The 13541-nt window shown below is 36.3% G+C and overlaps 1 protein-coding gene, 1 non-coding gene and 1 pseudogene across 2 annotated transcripts; all 3 read left to right on the top strand.

Moving 5' to 3' along the window:
* The first annotated feature begins 204 nt into the window (after positions 1 to 204).
* Positions 205 to 307, top strand: LOC147489592 (small nucleolar RNA R71). The gene has a single exon (XR_015203371.1). It is a non-coding gene; the product is annotated as a small nucleolar RNA R71 (small nucleolar RNA).
* An 8382-nt stretch (positions 308 to 8689) lies between these two features.
* On the top strand, positions 8690 to 10521 carry LOC147489591 (putative receptor-like protein kinase At3g47110). The gene is made up of 2 exons (XM_086572044.1): positions 8690 to 9801; positions 9974 to 10521. Exons 1-2 carry the CDS (start codon positions 9681 to 9683, stop codon positions 10306 to 10308), a joined length of 456 nt encoding a protein of 151 aa, XP_086428170.1. The 5' UTR covers positions 8690 to 9680; the 3' UTR covers positions 10309 to 10521.
* Positions 10522 to 11490: 969 nt separating this feature from the next.
* Positions 11491 to 12322, top strand: LOC147489590 (uncharacterized; annotated as a pseudogene).
* The last annotated feature ends 1219 nt before the right edge of the window (positions 12323 to 13541 follow it).

The raw sequence follows: 13541 nt of genomic DNA, 5'->3' as shown, positions 1-13541 counted from the left end.
CATGTTTAACCTCAAAAGAAGTAGGAGTGAAGTGGGAAGATTCGTTACCTCCCCAATTGTTGTTCCTCTTAGATTGATCTTCTAAGAATTTATAAGCCTCCAAGGCTCCTTTACTAAGAAAACTACCCCGTCATGATATCTAGAACCTCCTTATGACGATGTAAAAGCCCCTTGAAGAAAGCATAGACAAGCGTGTCTTTCACAAGATTATGATGCGGGCATTCAATGAGAAGATCAGTGAAACGATTCCAGGCCTCTGAAAAGGATTCATGAGGATTCTGGCGGAAGAAATGAATCTTTTGAAGCTTTTCATCTATCTTCAGTGGTGGGTAAAACTATTCCATGAACAATTGAACAAGATTAGCCCATGAGTCCACAGAGTTTGGCATTTGGGCAGTTAACCAAGATGCCGCCTTGTCGGCTAGGGTGAATGGAAATACCCTAAGTTTAACTTGATCTGGACTTACGCTAGGATGATGGAATGTAGTGAGAACTTGTTCTATCCTATGCATATGCTGGTAAGGCTTCTCGCGGTCTAAACCATGAAAAACCGGTAACAAGTTAAATATATTAGGGAGAATTCGAAAATCCCCCACTAGGTCTGCAAAAACGATGCACGACTTAGGGCCATCGTTTAGGGCTTTATAAAAATCAGAGAGAGGAGTCTCTTGTTCTTTCGCCATTGATGCAGGTGTAGTGTGTGAAATTCTAGATAGGTGTGTGGTATTTATGTCTATGAAAAACAAGCATGATTATACTAGAATTAAAACTCCTCTGACAAAATAGGCGAGGAGTGGAAGAAGGAGTACCTGAATGCTTCCTTGCTACGCGTTTGAGTAGCGTCTTGTATACACAATCTCAGTGTTTGTATGATGTTAGAAACATTGAATAACTTGAATAAATGAAAGCTTGAACTAACCTGTGAAAAATCAGCCTGGTACACAAGAGGGTGCGGGGTGCGCTCCAAATTAGCCTAGGTAGGGCGTGGGGTGCGCTCTGGTCTTACTCGAGGTCCAGGCGCTTTAGCGCAGGGTGCACTCCAAATTTGCCTGACACGGGCGTAGGTCGCGCTCTTGCCTTTGGCAATGTCTAGTAAGTTTATCGTGCTCCAAAAAATTTGAAATTTTTACAGTAGTTTGCTAAAATGTCTATCTAAAATTTTTACAGTAGTTTGCTAAGACGTCTATCAAGTAACTTGTAAAATTTCAGATCAATCGGAGCTATGAAAGTCCTTATACTGTCCTTCAAAGTTTGTGAAATAGTTTTCGGACACAATACAAATAACTTAATGGTTAACCAATCAAAACAGAGACAAAAATCACCAAAAATTTACTGAAGACTTCTAACAGATCATGGGTATTCCTGTAAAAAAAATTAGAGCAATTGGAGTTCTACAAACCCTCCTTATCAGCTGTTGTTCCAGAAATTAAGTGTTTGCAAAACTGCAGAAACACACTGAAAACACTCCACTAGTTAGGAGGTCAAAACAAAAAAAACACTCGTTATATTTTTACTGAAAACTTCTAACTTAGGATAGATACTCCTATAAAAAGTTTAGAATTTTTGGAACTTCCTAAGTAACCTTACTCGTCTGTTTTTCAAGAACTTACGGTTTGAAAGCTGAAATGCAGCACTGTAAATATCATATTAGTTCACTAGGTAAAACAACTAGGAAAAATCTGAAAATATTCCAGTAAATCAATAACACCATAATGATTATGGCTGCAAAATTTCCCAATTTTTCGAAATATAACAATACCTTTACAGCAGTATTCTTCACTGTGATTCCGTAGGATCAAGGGAGGGCGGGCGCGCTCTGAACAAGGCAAAAGGGATGGCATGCACCCCTGTGCTTAAAACAGTGAACAGTAATTAAAATATGATAAAAAAGAATGAAAAATGAAAAGTGTGGGTAGGTAGAGAATGGGGGATTGCCCCTTGGATTCAAGCAATTGAATTCTTGTCTTGAACGAGATTAAGATGGCAGCAGCACCATTTGATAACCCGTAAAAACTCAACTAGATTACTCTAACTTTATTCTTATGGTATCAATTATTTATTTCCTACTCTCACATATCTATTCATTCAATATATAGAGTACGGAATCGTTCTACTCTTAATCTATCTAGACTTAAACGAATTCAATTAATCAAACACAAGGAAACAATGGTGAGAACAATGAGAGTAGTGTTGTGATTTATTTAAACTAAAACTAATTATAAATTAAACTAATTTAACTAAGCAATTAAAAGGTGAATTTAATGAATTGAAAGAACATAGAGGAAGGATTAATCCATCTATGTGATGCTATGATTATTCTAACTAGTTTCTCATGTTTTAATCTTAACTTTTATTAATCTACACAAGGTAAACCAACAAAATCCATAATTTATTATGGATCCCTAACCAATCCTAGCAATCTCTATACTAAGATATGATTAGCATAAGAGAAATTCTCCTTTAATGGAGTTTTTAGCCTAGTTTCATTGGGTTCATTAACAATAAACAATAATAATAAGACATGATTAAATTAAACTAAACTTGATTAAAATAACTTGAATTGAATTGAATTAACTAATTATCAATTTAAGACAAACTAAATCTATGAATCAAATATTTAATTAGAAACTAAAACTTGAAATATAAACTAATTATTGATTCTAAAAACTAAATCTTGTTCTAAACACTAATTTGATGCTAATTAACTACCTCTAAAACTAACTATTGGATCTAGACTAAGTAAAGCTAATTAAAAACTAAGTAACTTAAGAGCTAAGCTTTTATCTCTTGATATGGAGACAAGATCCACAAATTCATGCATGGGCTGAGGAGCCATGTTTTGGGTCGGAAAATCGAGCCCAAAACCTCATTACTTCAGTCCACAAAGGGGTTTTCAACTGGAAATGACTTTAATAGACTTTTTGTCCACTTATGCTCCTCTCATTGGGTCAAGGCTTGGACCATTGGAAATCTCTTTTCGAGCCGGTCGTTTTGACATATGGTAGGCCCAATTCCGAGGTTTAAGTCCAAAGATGTGGCCTTCAGAAGTTCTGCTGACTTTTATGCGCTATTTCTGCCCGCGTTGACTTTGACTTTTCAGTTTTGACCGGGCTTTAAAAAGGCTTTTTCTCCTTGAATCATAGCCTTTTATCATAGAACTTCTTAGAAACCAACCTTTGCTCCTTTATCTCGTAAAAGGGGCGCATTTCTGCACATATTCAACTATAATGCTTGAAATACATAAGAACACAATAACAGTACTAACTCTTACTTATTAATCATATAATTGGTCAAAAGCGATATTGTTAAAGGGGTTAAAACTACAATTTTGGGTTCTTATCACCTCCCTTTTGTTGGAGGAAGAAGAAGAAGGTGCATGCTCGGTTTGGTTCTAGATCCATCAGAATTCCCTCCCATTCCACTAAGCCACGTCATAGAAAATTTTGGTGCTTGATTATGTTTGATGGTGCATTACGTGTTAACTATTTATGGAAAGATCCACAATTATTTAGATTATTGATATATGGTAAACTGCATGTTAATACATATATATCACATTAAGTCTAGAGAATCTGACTTTAAAAGACCCAAGTTTTTGTATAATACCACATTTCTAGAGTATGGGCCAAACAAACATTTTCAAACTTAAAAAGAGTTTTCCAATTTTGTTTGGGGGTGGCGTATTTTGGTATTTTATTACAAAACATTTTCCCACCCTTTGTCTATCATGTTACTCCAATTTAGTTAGTACGTAACAGTTTAATTGTGCTTCATGTTATCATATCCTCTTTACAATATTTATGTTACAGGTACTGCCAATTTTTGCCACGTTTCTATGGTAAATTCTTTCCTTATCTCTTTAAACTTTGAAGACAAAGGGTTCGATTGTTTGGGGGTGTGATAGAAATATTTGCAAAAATTAGGCACTTTTAGGATGTAAATTATGCACTTTTTTTTTATAACATATTAAAAATTATAAATATTGTTTATACTAGGCACTTAGTGATAATGGTATTGTTCCCTTCTCCATGATGATATTAGTCTAGAAATCTCACGTAGTACTTAAATTAGGATGTAATTTTTGAAACTTAGATTAATATATAGGTAATAGTCATTGCATCTTTTCATGAACATCTTGCATGAGCATCTTTGATTGTACTTGGTAGTATTTTTCTGAGACCTAGGTTAGAGTACTTAATATATATCCTGTGAGCATCTAGCCTAAAAACCTAATAAGAGTGAAATATCTGAGTGATGACACAAGGGAGAAGTAAATTCCGAGTAGAGAAATCACACATCCACTTGCTTGATCACCACACCATATCCTAAGCGAGAATTTAGGCCCTTTTTGGATCGATATAGCCAGAAATTCACACCTATATGAAATTTATTATCCACTAGTCGCCCTACTGAGTTTTTCATTAGCCTTTTCACAAACCACAAATCCTTTACCCAATAAAACAAAATAGAAAAATAAAATCAGCCTACCTATCTGGATAAGTATGAGAAATAGGATGAGTGAAGAAAAGAGAAGAGAAAAACCTGTGTAAACAAAAATTAGTTAGTTGCTTCAGAAAAGAAAAAGAAAAGAAGTTTCCATCCAAAGAAAAGAAAACAAAATAAAAATAGAAATAGAAATAAAATAAAAACTCCAAAAATAGAATAAAATGAGTCAAAAAGCCAAAATAAAAAGGCTGAGGATGGAAACAAAATGTAGAAGCAAAAGAATAAGGTTTTCTCTAGTTACATAATATGAAGACCTTATTTTCTCAGACTTGTCTTTTTGAATATCCATTTCCTTCTTTCTTTAACGAATACCTACGCCCTGTACCACCTAATAAAGACATCTAGCTCAATTAGGAATAGGTTGGTGTGATAGTAAGTGGTAGATGTGTTCGATCGACCTCGGCTTCCTTAGATTGTCATTGAGATTGTGAGGAAACGTGTGCCCACTGCACACTGGAGTTAGCAAACTTGAGTGAAAAAATCAGTGTTATGTGTTTTGACACATTCCTTCTGAGAACCTACTTAGGCACGCTACCCAAAAGTTTCAGAAACGGACCTGCCATTGTATCTCATATCATAGTTTATTGTATAGTTGTTTATCTTAAGATGATTTGATTATTATGCATGTATTAGTTTAAGTTTTAGAATGATCATCCTTGTTTAAATACTAGTGAGATGTATAGATTCCAAGATAAAATTAGGGAACTATTACTTTTATTTCTTAGTCGTTGTAGTATAAATGAAGTTTGTGAGTACCTTCTCTAGAAAACTCTCACGAGGCTATAACTTGTCCACTAGGGAATTTCTAGTGGTTTAAGACCTTATTGCATATGGTCAATGTAGTCGCACTTAGCGAAACGAGACTAGTTAAGAATACATTTTTGGCCACTTATTTTAATTTCAGATATTTGCTTGAGGACAAGCAAAATGCTGTTTGGGGGTGGTTTGATAAGAGCCCAAAACTGTATTTTAAACCCTTTAATAGTATTTCTATTTAGCCAATTATGTTATTAATAATATAGGTTTATCACTAATTATGTGTTTTTGAGTATTTCAGGCTTCAGAGTTGAATAAATGTCAATTTGTTACTAATTAGACGCTAAAAGGAGCTAAAGTGATTGCTAGAGAAGTTCCATGAAGAAAGCCCAAGTTTAATGGAGAAAAAGCCTTTAAAAAGTCCAAGTCAACACTGTTAAGTGAAAGTCAAACCGGATTAGAGAGCTGAAGAAAAGTCAATAGAACTTCAAAATGCCATATCTTTAGACTCAAGCTTTGGAATTAGGCCCATTTTATATCAAAATGACCGGCTCAGAAAGCTCTTTCCAATCGTCTAGGCCTTGACTCGATTAGAGCTGTATAAGTTGGTGAAAACGCGAGCTATAGTAACACGACCATAATTAAAAGTCTTGGATTTACCCAATTGGGTTAAGGACTTGATTTATGGGTCCATAACATAGCCTAAAAGCCCATGCATGAAATGGTAACCTAACCGTCTTCTATATAAAAAGGGTTAAGGCTAAAACAAAGATTGGCTACTCCCTCTTTAGTTTAGAATAAATTTCTCTCTCTCTCTCTCTCTCTCCTTTTTAGTTTTAGTTTATAAGTTTAGTTTGTAGCCTCCATTAAAATTATTAATAAAAGCTTTAGTTTACTTTTCATTCAAGTATCTTTAAATTATGTCTTCTATTCAATCTTTAGTTAAGATGATTCCTATGATACAAGGCTAAACCTCTATTAGAGGAGGTTTATGAAGCCATGTGAGGATGATTGGTAATTAGTATGGTTGTGGATTTGTATTAGCGTTTTAAGTTTGATTCTTATGATTGTTTAGAGATAAATATCATAAGAGTTGAACTAGAATTTAGAGCCACCACCAAAGATATTTATGGTGGAGCTAAACTCTCATGCTAGTGAATCCTTGATCCGAGAGGACTTGGTGTTTACTAGGGATCAATAGGCAATTCGATAATCAACCTAATGGTCAATCAAATTGCGTGGCGGATTGAATCTTCTCTATACCCTTTTATCATCATTATATCTACTATTTTGACATCTTATTTACTGTTTTCACATCACATATTACTTTCATAATTGTTCCTTTTGTTTGATTAGTTGAATTCTATTTATGTCTTGATAGTTTATGAGTGGAACGAATCCGTACTTTTTATATATTCCATAATGAATTGAGAGTAGGAATATTAATCTAAGTACTTATTTAGTTAATTGATTATTTGTGTTTACGCATAGATAGTTAGTTTACTTAAATTTTGTCTTTATCATTAAGGTATACAACTATAGGTCCATGGTTTGATTTAATGATCGGTAGATTTACAGTTCTAGCATTTGGGAAAATAGTTCCCCATCCTGTGTTTATAATAGCTCAGTCTAATCTCTTTTTTATAAGATCTGCTCCATTATTCTTGAATCTCTTGTTTGACCATGTGAATAGTACCCATTCGAAACCTAAATCTATAAAATCAGCTAAGAACATAAATTGTAGGAAATGAGTAGCTTCAGCAAAACTAAAAGGGGTTCCCCCAGATCTTTCTTCATGACATGTTGTTTCATTCAAATCCCTGACAATGAGCCACGGATAATTATGATTAGCAGCAAGATCAGAAAAGCTATTCCAAAGATCTGCACGACGAGATTGGTCAGGATGCCTGTATACAAAAGTACATAACCATTCAGTGCTTGCGGGATTATTTTTTATGAGAGCTGCAATGTAGCACTTGCAGGAGAAGAGAATTTCGAGATTCATATTATTATTCCATCCAAGCCAAAGGTCACCGCTACGTCTATTAGAAGGGAAGTTTGCAGAGTGTTGAAATTGAGAGGAGTAAATATGTCAAGACTGGTAGACACATCTATCCTTGTCTCAGACAAGAAACAAATATCTGGTTTGATTGAGCTCATGTGTGTTTGGAGTTCATGAATTGTCGCAGAAGCCCCGCTGCCGCGACAATTCCAGGTAAAGATACTCATAGCTCTTAACATGCACACAACAACAGACTACCAATGGATGCTAGTACACAGTATAATACAAACACAAAACACATGTGAGCAAAGAAATAAAAGCAGCACGTACACGTAGAGCAGTAGCAGACAATATGGTAGGCTAAAGACGATCAAAGCAAGAGCTAGCTCAAAAACATGCTACAGTATGCTAACTTGCAGGATTATTATGCAATATATTAGCAACAGTTAATGGGAAGGTTAATATCGAGTTTATCACAAGCAAGACAAGTTCTAATTTACCATGATATGTATAAAAAATAAATCAAATATGAATTAAGATATTTTATCTGTCTACAACCCTAATTGAAGCACTTAGACGGTATCATAGACGGAATGAAGAGCCCCAAGCTTGGATTTCCGAGCTTTCCGGTAGGAATGAGGACTCAAATTTGTAATAGAATATAGAAGAGCATGGAACAAAAACCATAAACTTTTGTTTTGTTTTGTTATTTTTTTAAAAAAAAATCCAGGTAGTACTTCCTGGAAGATGAGGTTTGCTGGTGCTAGACCCTTGTTGGAAGACAAGCTCAATAGAGCTGGTGGTGGCGGCAGAGAATCGTTAGACAAAGAGAGAGATTTTCGGTGATTAGGTGCGGTCATGGTGTTGCGTTGCAACTGTTGGGAGGTGATTTAAAACAGGGAGTACTTGATGAGAGAGATGTAGAATTGCCACTAGGGCGGTGGTGCTCCGATGAGCGCCTAGGATGGTGATAGGTCACCTTAAAAGTGGTGCTCCGATGAGCACCGAAGTAGAGCACAACGGCTCTAATTTGGACCGTTGAGGTCAGTGTAGTTGGAAACTAGAAGTTGCCAAAAAAAAGCGCCTATGACGTCACGGGAGCACCTTTTTTTTTTACACAAAGGACACACTCTTGCTCTATAGAACGACAGTATAACTAACTCTACGGTAAAGTAAGAATTATATAGAGGTAAGGCCAAGCCACTACCCACTAGCTAGACACACACAGTAAGCCCAAGCCCAAGCCCGACACGGTGCGTGGCTTTGGGTGAGTCCCCCCTTACACAAAAGCCTTTGTACTCTAAGGGCACGCCCTTATGGTAGAGGAAGTCCTCAAATACTTGTTTAGCTAGTAGTGGATAACCAATGTGGGACTATCTTCTATGCACTAAAGTGGAGAGAACACTCTTTGTTCATCTCCTCCACTTCACACACACACACTTAGTACTTTGACATACAAGAAATTCCAACAATAGCTTGGTGTACCTTAATATGCAAAGTAATCTTTTCGAAGGAGCGATTCCTCAATCTTTGAGTGCTTTGAGAGGAATTGAAGTTTTGGATGTTTCAAACAATAGGCTGACAAGAAATATTCCACTATTTCTTGGAAGCCTAATTTTCTTGAACAATTTAAATCTGTCTTTCAATGACCTCGAGGGTACAGTGCCAGAGGAAGGTGTCTTTAGAAATGCAAGTGGGATCAGATTGGATGGAAACAATAAGCTTTGTGGGGGTATGCCAGAATTGAGACTACACTCATGCCGTGGTCTGTATACTAAGAAAAACAAAAAAGTTTCCTTCTTTAGTCATCAAAGCAATAGTCCCAACACTTGTCGGGATTGGATCTTTAGCTCTGCAGTAGCCGCGTATTTCTTCGTACTGTATCATAAGAGAATATTGTCGATAAAAATGCCTTCTTACACATTGTCAGCGGACAATCAGCTTTCAAGAATTTCATACGAACAGCTCTTTAAAGCCACAAATAATTTCTCTGAAAAGAGTTTGGTTGGTGTTGGAGCTTTTGGTTCTGTATATAAAGGAATCCTTGATCATGATGAAACAACTATAGCAGTGAAGGTACTCAATCTAAAAATTTGAGGGGGGTCGAAAAGCTTCATGTCCGAGTGAAATGCCTTGAGAAATGTTCGTCACAGAAATCTTGTCAAAATTGTGACATCTTGCTCAACTGTGGATTATCATGGCAATGATTTTAAAGCTCGCCTTTGAATTCATGCCTAATGGAAGTATAGAAGAATGGATATACCCCGAACAGCATGAGTCTAGGAATCTTAATCTTCTTCAAAGGCTAAATATAGCTATTGATGTAGCTTCGGCCCTTAAATATCTTCATCATCAATGAGGTTCGACAATTGTTCATAGTGATCTGAAGCCAAGTAATGTTCTTCTTCATGACGACATGACTGCTCGTCTTGGTGATTTTGGGATTTCCAAGGTTCTTTCTTTGGTTTCAGATGAATTTGAACGAAGTGGTAGTAGCTCCTTTGTTGTAAAGGGATCTATTGGGTATGTCCCTCCAGGTATGTTTTCATTATTTTCCCTTTGAACTTTTTCGTTTTAATCAGTCAACAGTATAAATCATTTTCAATTTCTAACTAGGAATCTTGCTTTGTTTCCTTTGTTTTTATTTTCCTTTTTGTTGGAGCTGAATTACATTGCTGATCCTTACGAAATGCCTGAATGATACTGCAGAATATGGTTTGGGTGGTGAAGTATCAACCCAAGGGGATGTATACAGCTATGGGATACTATTGCTGGAAATGTTTATTGGAAAGAAACCTACAAATGATATGTTTAAGGATGGTCTAAGCCTTCACACTTTCTGCAAAATGTCTTTGATGACGGGGAGAGTGATGGAAATTATAGATACACGTCTTCTTTCAGAGAATAATATCGACTCTCGATTGGAGTATTTAGTTTCCATTTTGAGGGTTGGAGTTGCCTATTCTGTGGAATCGCCTGGAGAACGAATGCATGTCAAAGAAGTTCTGAAGGAACTGAGTTTGATCAAAGGTAATTGTCACTAGCATACTATCATAAAGTAAGGAACATGTTCCAGATTTGAATGATGTTTAGTGACTACTCTGTTACCTTCAAAACTAGCTAATGGTATTGTATGATACTTGGTTGACAGATTATAATCCAATATTTCTTGTTGTAGCTAGTAGTTGTTGAAATAATGTAGTGCATCAAAGTGTATTGAATCATTAGTTAGTGTTAAATTGTCAATTTCTTCATAAGCTCCAACTTGTGTGAAGGGTTAATTCTATTAATATATTAGAGTAGGCTATGGGACACTCATATATGTCAATATAATGAAATCCTTCAAACAATGCTGAGTTGCTATAAACACTAGCTCTTGACCATTGCCCATCGAAAATTCGAAACACGATTTAGCAGAGTCCATGAAGAACCCACCATATTTTCTTTTTCTTCTTCCTCATTCCTATCAAAGATGATTATCAACCAAGAAATGAGAAGAAAAGAGTTTGGCGTGAAAAGTTTGGCTAAAAAAGTGATGATTTAAGTTGTGAATGAATGTATTTGAGAGGAGGAGGGGATTTCAAAACCCTAACGGCTAGGGTTTTAATTTGGAAAGGTTTTCACTGCTTTTGTTTTACCCAAGCATACGGTTAGGCAATGAGCTTAAAAAAAAATTGCATACTCCAATGCATATGCTTATGATCCAATTATACAAATTTGCAAATTTTAAAGCATTGGGTGAAGCTTTTTGGGTGTGGTTCTTCATACTACGTATTAGTGTTTAGTGGGGATGTAAAATCCCAATGGCACCTATGTAGAGGTGTCAATGTACACTCTCCATTGGAGATGCCCTTAAATAATTATTCATCAATTGCCATTAAGTTTGTGGTGAAGCTTAGGCACACATGTTTAGTATTGACGAAACATGTCACTGTGTTTAGATTACCAAAAATCAACACGTAGCATGATCTTGGCAATTTAGATTTGGGTAATCTAATGACCATTTGTTGAATACTATGGGAATATATCAACATAGTCTAGATATAGGTTAATATGGTAAGATATTATCTCTAGGATTTAGGTATAACTCTCTAACCTATCTTTCCATATTTATGTACTCAGCCACTCCTATTTAAATATTAACTTTTCTGAATGTAACAACTAACTATCACTGAATATATATTCAATCTTTTCCATCTACTCTTAATTCTAGTTGGTATCAGAAGCAAGGTTTTCTACAAAACCCTAAGAGCCTACTGCTCTACTCTCTAAATCAATACTACGAAACCTATTGTTTCATATCTCATACGATGGTGAACTCCGCAACATTCTGATGCTCTTGTTGTCCCGCCGACGATGAATGTGTTGGTGGTATCAGAACCGATGTCAATTCCTGGTGGGATCAAGTTGAAAGGCCATAACTTTGATGTTTGGTCGCAATTTGTGACTATGTTCGTTGTTGGCAGAGCCAAGAAGGGATATCTTACCAGTACCACTCCGAAACCTGATATAGGTGCCGCCATTTACGATAAATGGGTTATGGATGATGCTATTGTGAAAGGATGGCTTATCAATTCTATGGAAGCGGAGGTAATTTTATTATTCATTCATCTACCTACTGCAAAAGATGTTTGGGATGCTGTTTCTTGCACTTTCTATGAAGGTGTTGATAAATCAATACCTTATGATTTATCTCGTAAAGCTATGGCAACAAAACTGGACAAAGAAACAACCTTTTGTTTCTTGCTCATCTAGATGATATATACAATTCCATTCGAGGGGAAGTTCTCCGCATTGATCCACTTCCTAGTACTGAAATCATTTTCTCAATTGTGCAACGTGAAGAGCAACGTCGGAGTACTATGTTGAATCAAGGAGATATATATATCCCAAGTTGCTATGGAAGCTAAGAAATTTTTTCCATCTTCTTTTTCTCAACATAGTCCTGCAAAGACAGTTGGTGGATGGTGTTCTCATTGCAGAAGTGACAAACACCTTGAGGAATCATGTTTCAAGAAAAATGGGTATCTTGAATGGTGGAATGATCATAAAGAATGATTAAAGGCAAGAAGCAAAGGCAAAGCGGCTGTGTGCACTTCGATACCATCCTCTGTTTCGGTGCCAGACCCAATAGCACCCTCTCACTCTATGGTAGACTTTACTTTTCTACAACAGTCAGGTAATATCGGTAAAGCATTAATTGCTACTAATTCAACAAGGGATCATGGCTGGATTCTTGATTCCGGTGCCACAAATCATATGACTTTCAATGCATCCATTTTACGTGATCATTGCTTGCCTAAATGTTCCTCTATTGCCAATGCTAATGATGTTTCATATCCTGTAACTGGAGCGGGACGAGTTGATCTGACTCCATCATTATCATTGGAATACACTTTGTTGATTCCTGCACTCTCTAATAATTTATTATCTACACCGCAAATAACCTCGCAATTAAATTGTTTAGTATTAATCTACCCCAATTTCTGTCTTCAATTCTTCAGGATATCAGCAGCGGGGAGATAATTGGGCATGGTACTAAGAGAGAGAGGGTTTGTACTATGTTGATAATGTTGGTGCAAGTCATTCTCTATCTGCAAGAGGTGCGCCTAGTGTTGGACAAGATCAGCTTTGGTTGTGGCATCAACGGTTGGGTCATGTCTCTTTCGGCTATTTAGCACATTTGTTTCCTGCTTTATTTTCCAAATGTAAACCCTCGGATTTTCAATGTGAAACTTGCATTTTGGCAAAAAGTCACCGTGTCCATTATTTGCCTAGTTCTAGTAAAAAATTTGTCCCTTTCTCATTGGTTCATTCAGATGTTTGGGGACCAGCCCCAATTGCAACTACTTCGGGTTTTTCGATGGTTTGTTATATTTGTTGATGACTGCACCCGCATGACTTGGCTTTATTTAATGAAACATAAAAGTGACGTAGCTGACTGTTTTCTCAATTTTTATAATATGATTAAGACACAATTTTCGGCTTCCTTATAAGTCTTTCGGTATGATAATGGCGGAGAATTTGTTAACAAATATTTGCAGGGGTATTTTAAGGAGCATGACATTCTCCATGAGACTACTTGTGCTGATACTCCACAACAAAACGGTGTGACTGAAAGAACAAATAGACAGCTGCTTGAGATTACGTGTGCCACTCTGGTAGGTGCAAGTATGATGCCACATTGGTGGGAAGAAGCCATTACTACTGCTGTTTATCTCCTCAACCGTGTGCCTACAAGTGTTCTAAAATTCCAAACACCTTTAGATAAACTTGC

The sequence above is a fragment of the Coptis chinensis genome, chromosome 7, assembly GCF_015680905.1.
Source record: "Coptis chinensis isolate HL-2020 chromosome 7, ASM1568090v1, whole genome shotgun sequence".
In the NCBI taxonomy this organism is placed as follows: Eukaryota; Viridiplantae; Streptophyta; class Magnoliopsida; order Ranunculales; family Ranunculaceae; genus Coptis; species Coptis chinensis.
The sequence above is the reverse complement of the archived record's forward strand: the minus strand, read 5'-3'. Positions and strand labels throughout refer to the sequence as shown.

What these genes read in the sequence shown, in the direction of transcription:
- LOC147489591 (XM_086572044.1), top strand. Translation starts at nt 9,681, where the DNA reads ATGACTGCTCGTCTTGGTGATTTTGGGATTTCCAAGGTTCTTTCTTTG. An exon ending in TATTGGGTATGTCCCTCCAG is followed by an intron (nt 9,802 to 9,973) that starts GTATGTTTTCAT and finishes ATGATACTGCAG; the next exon opens with AATATGGTTTGGGTGGTGAA.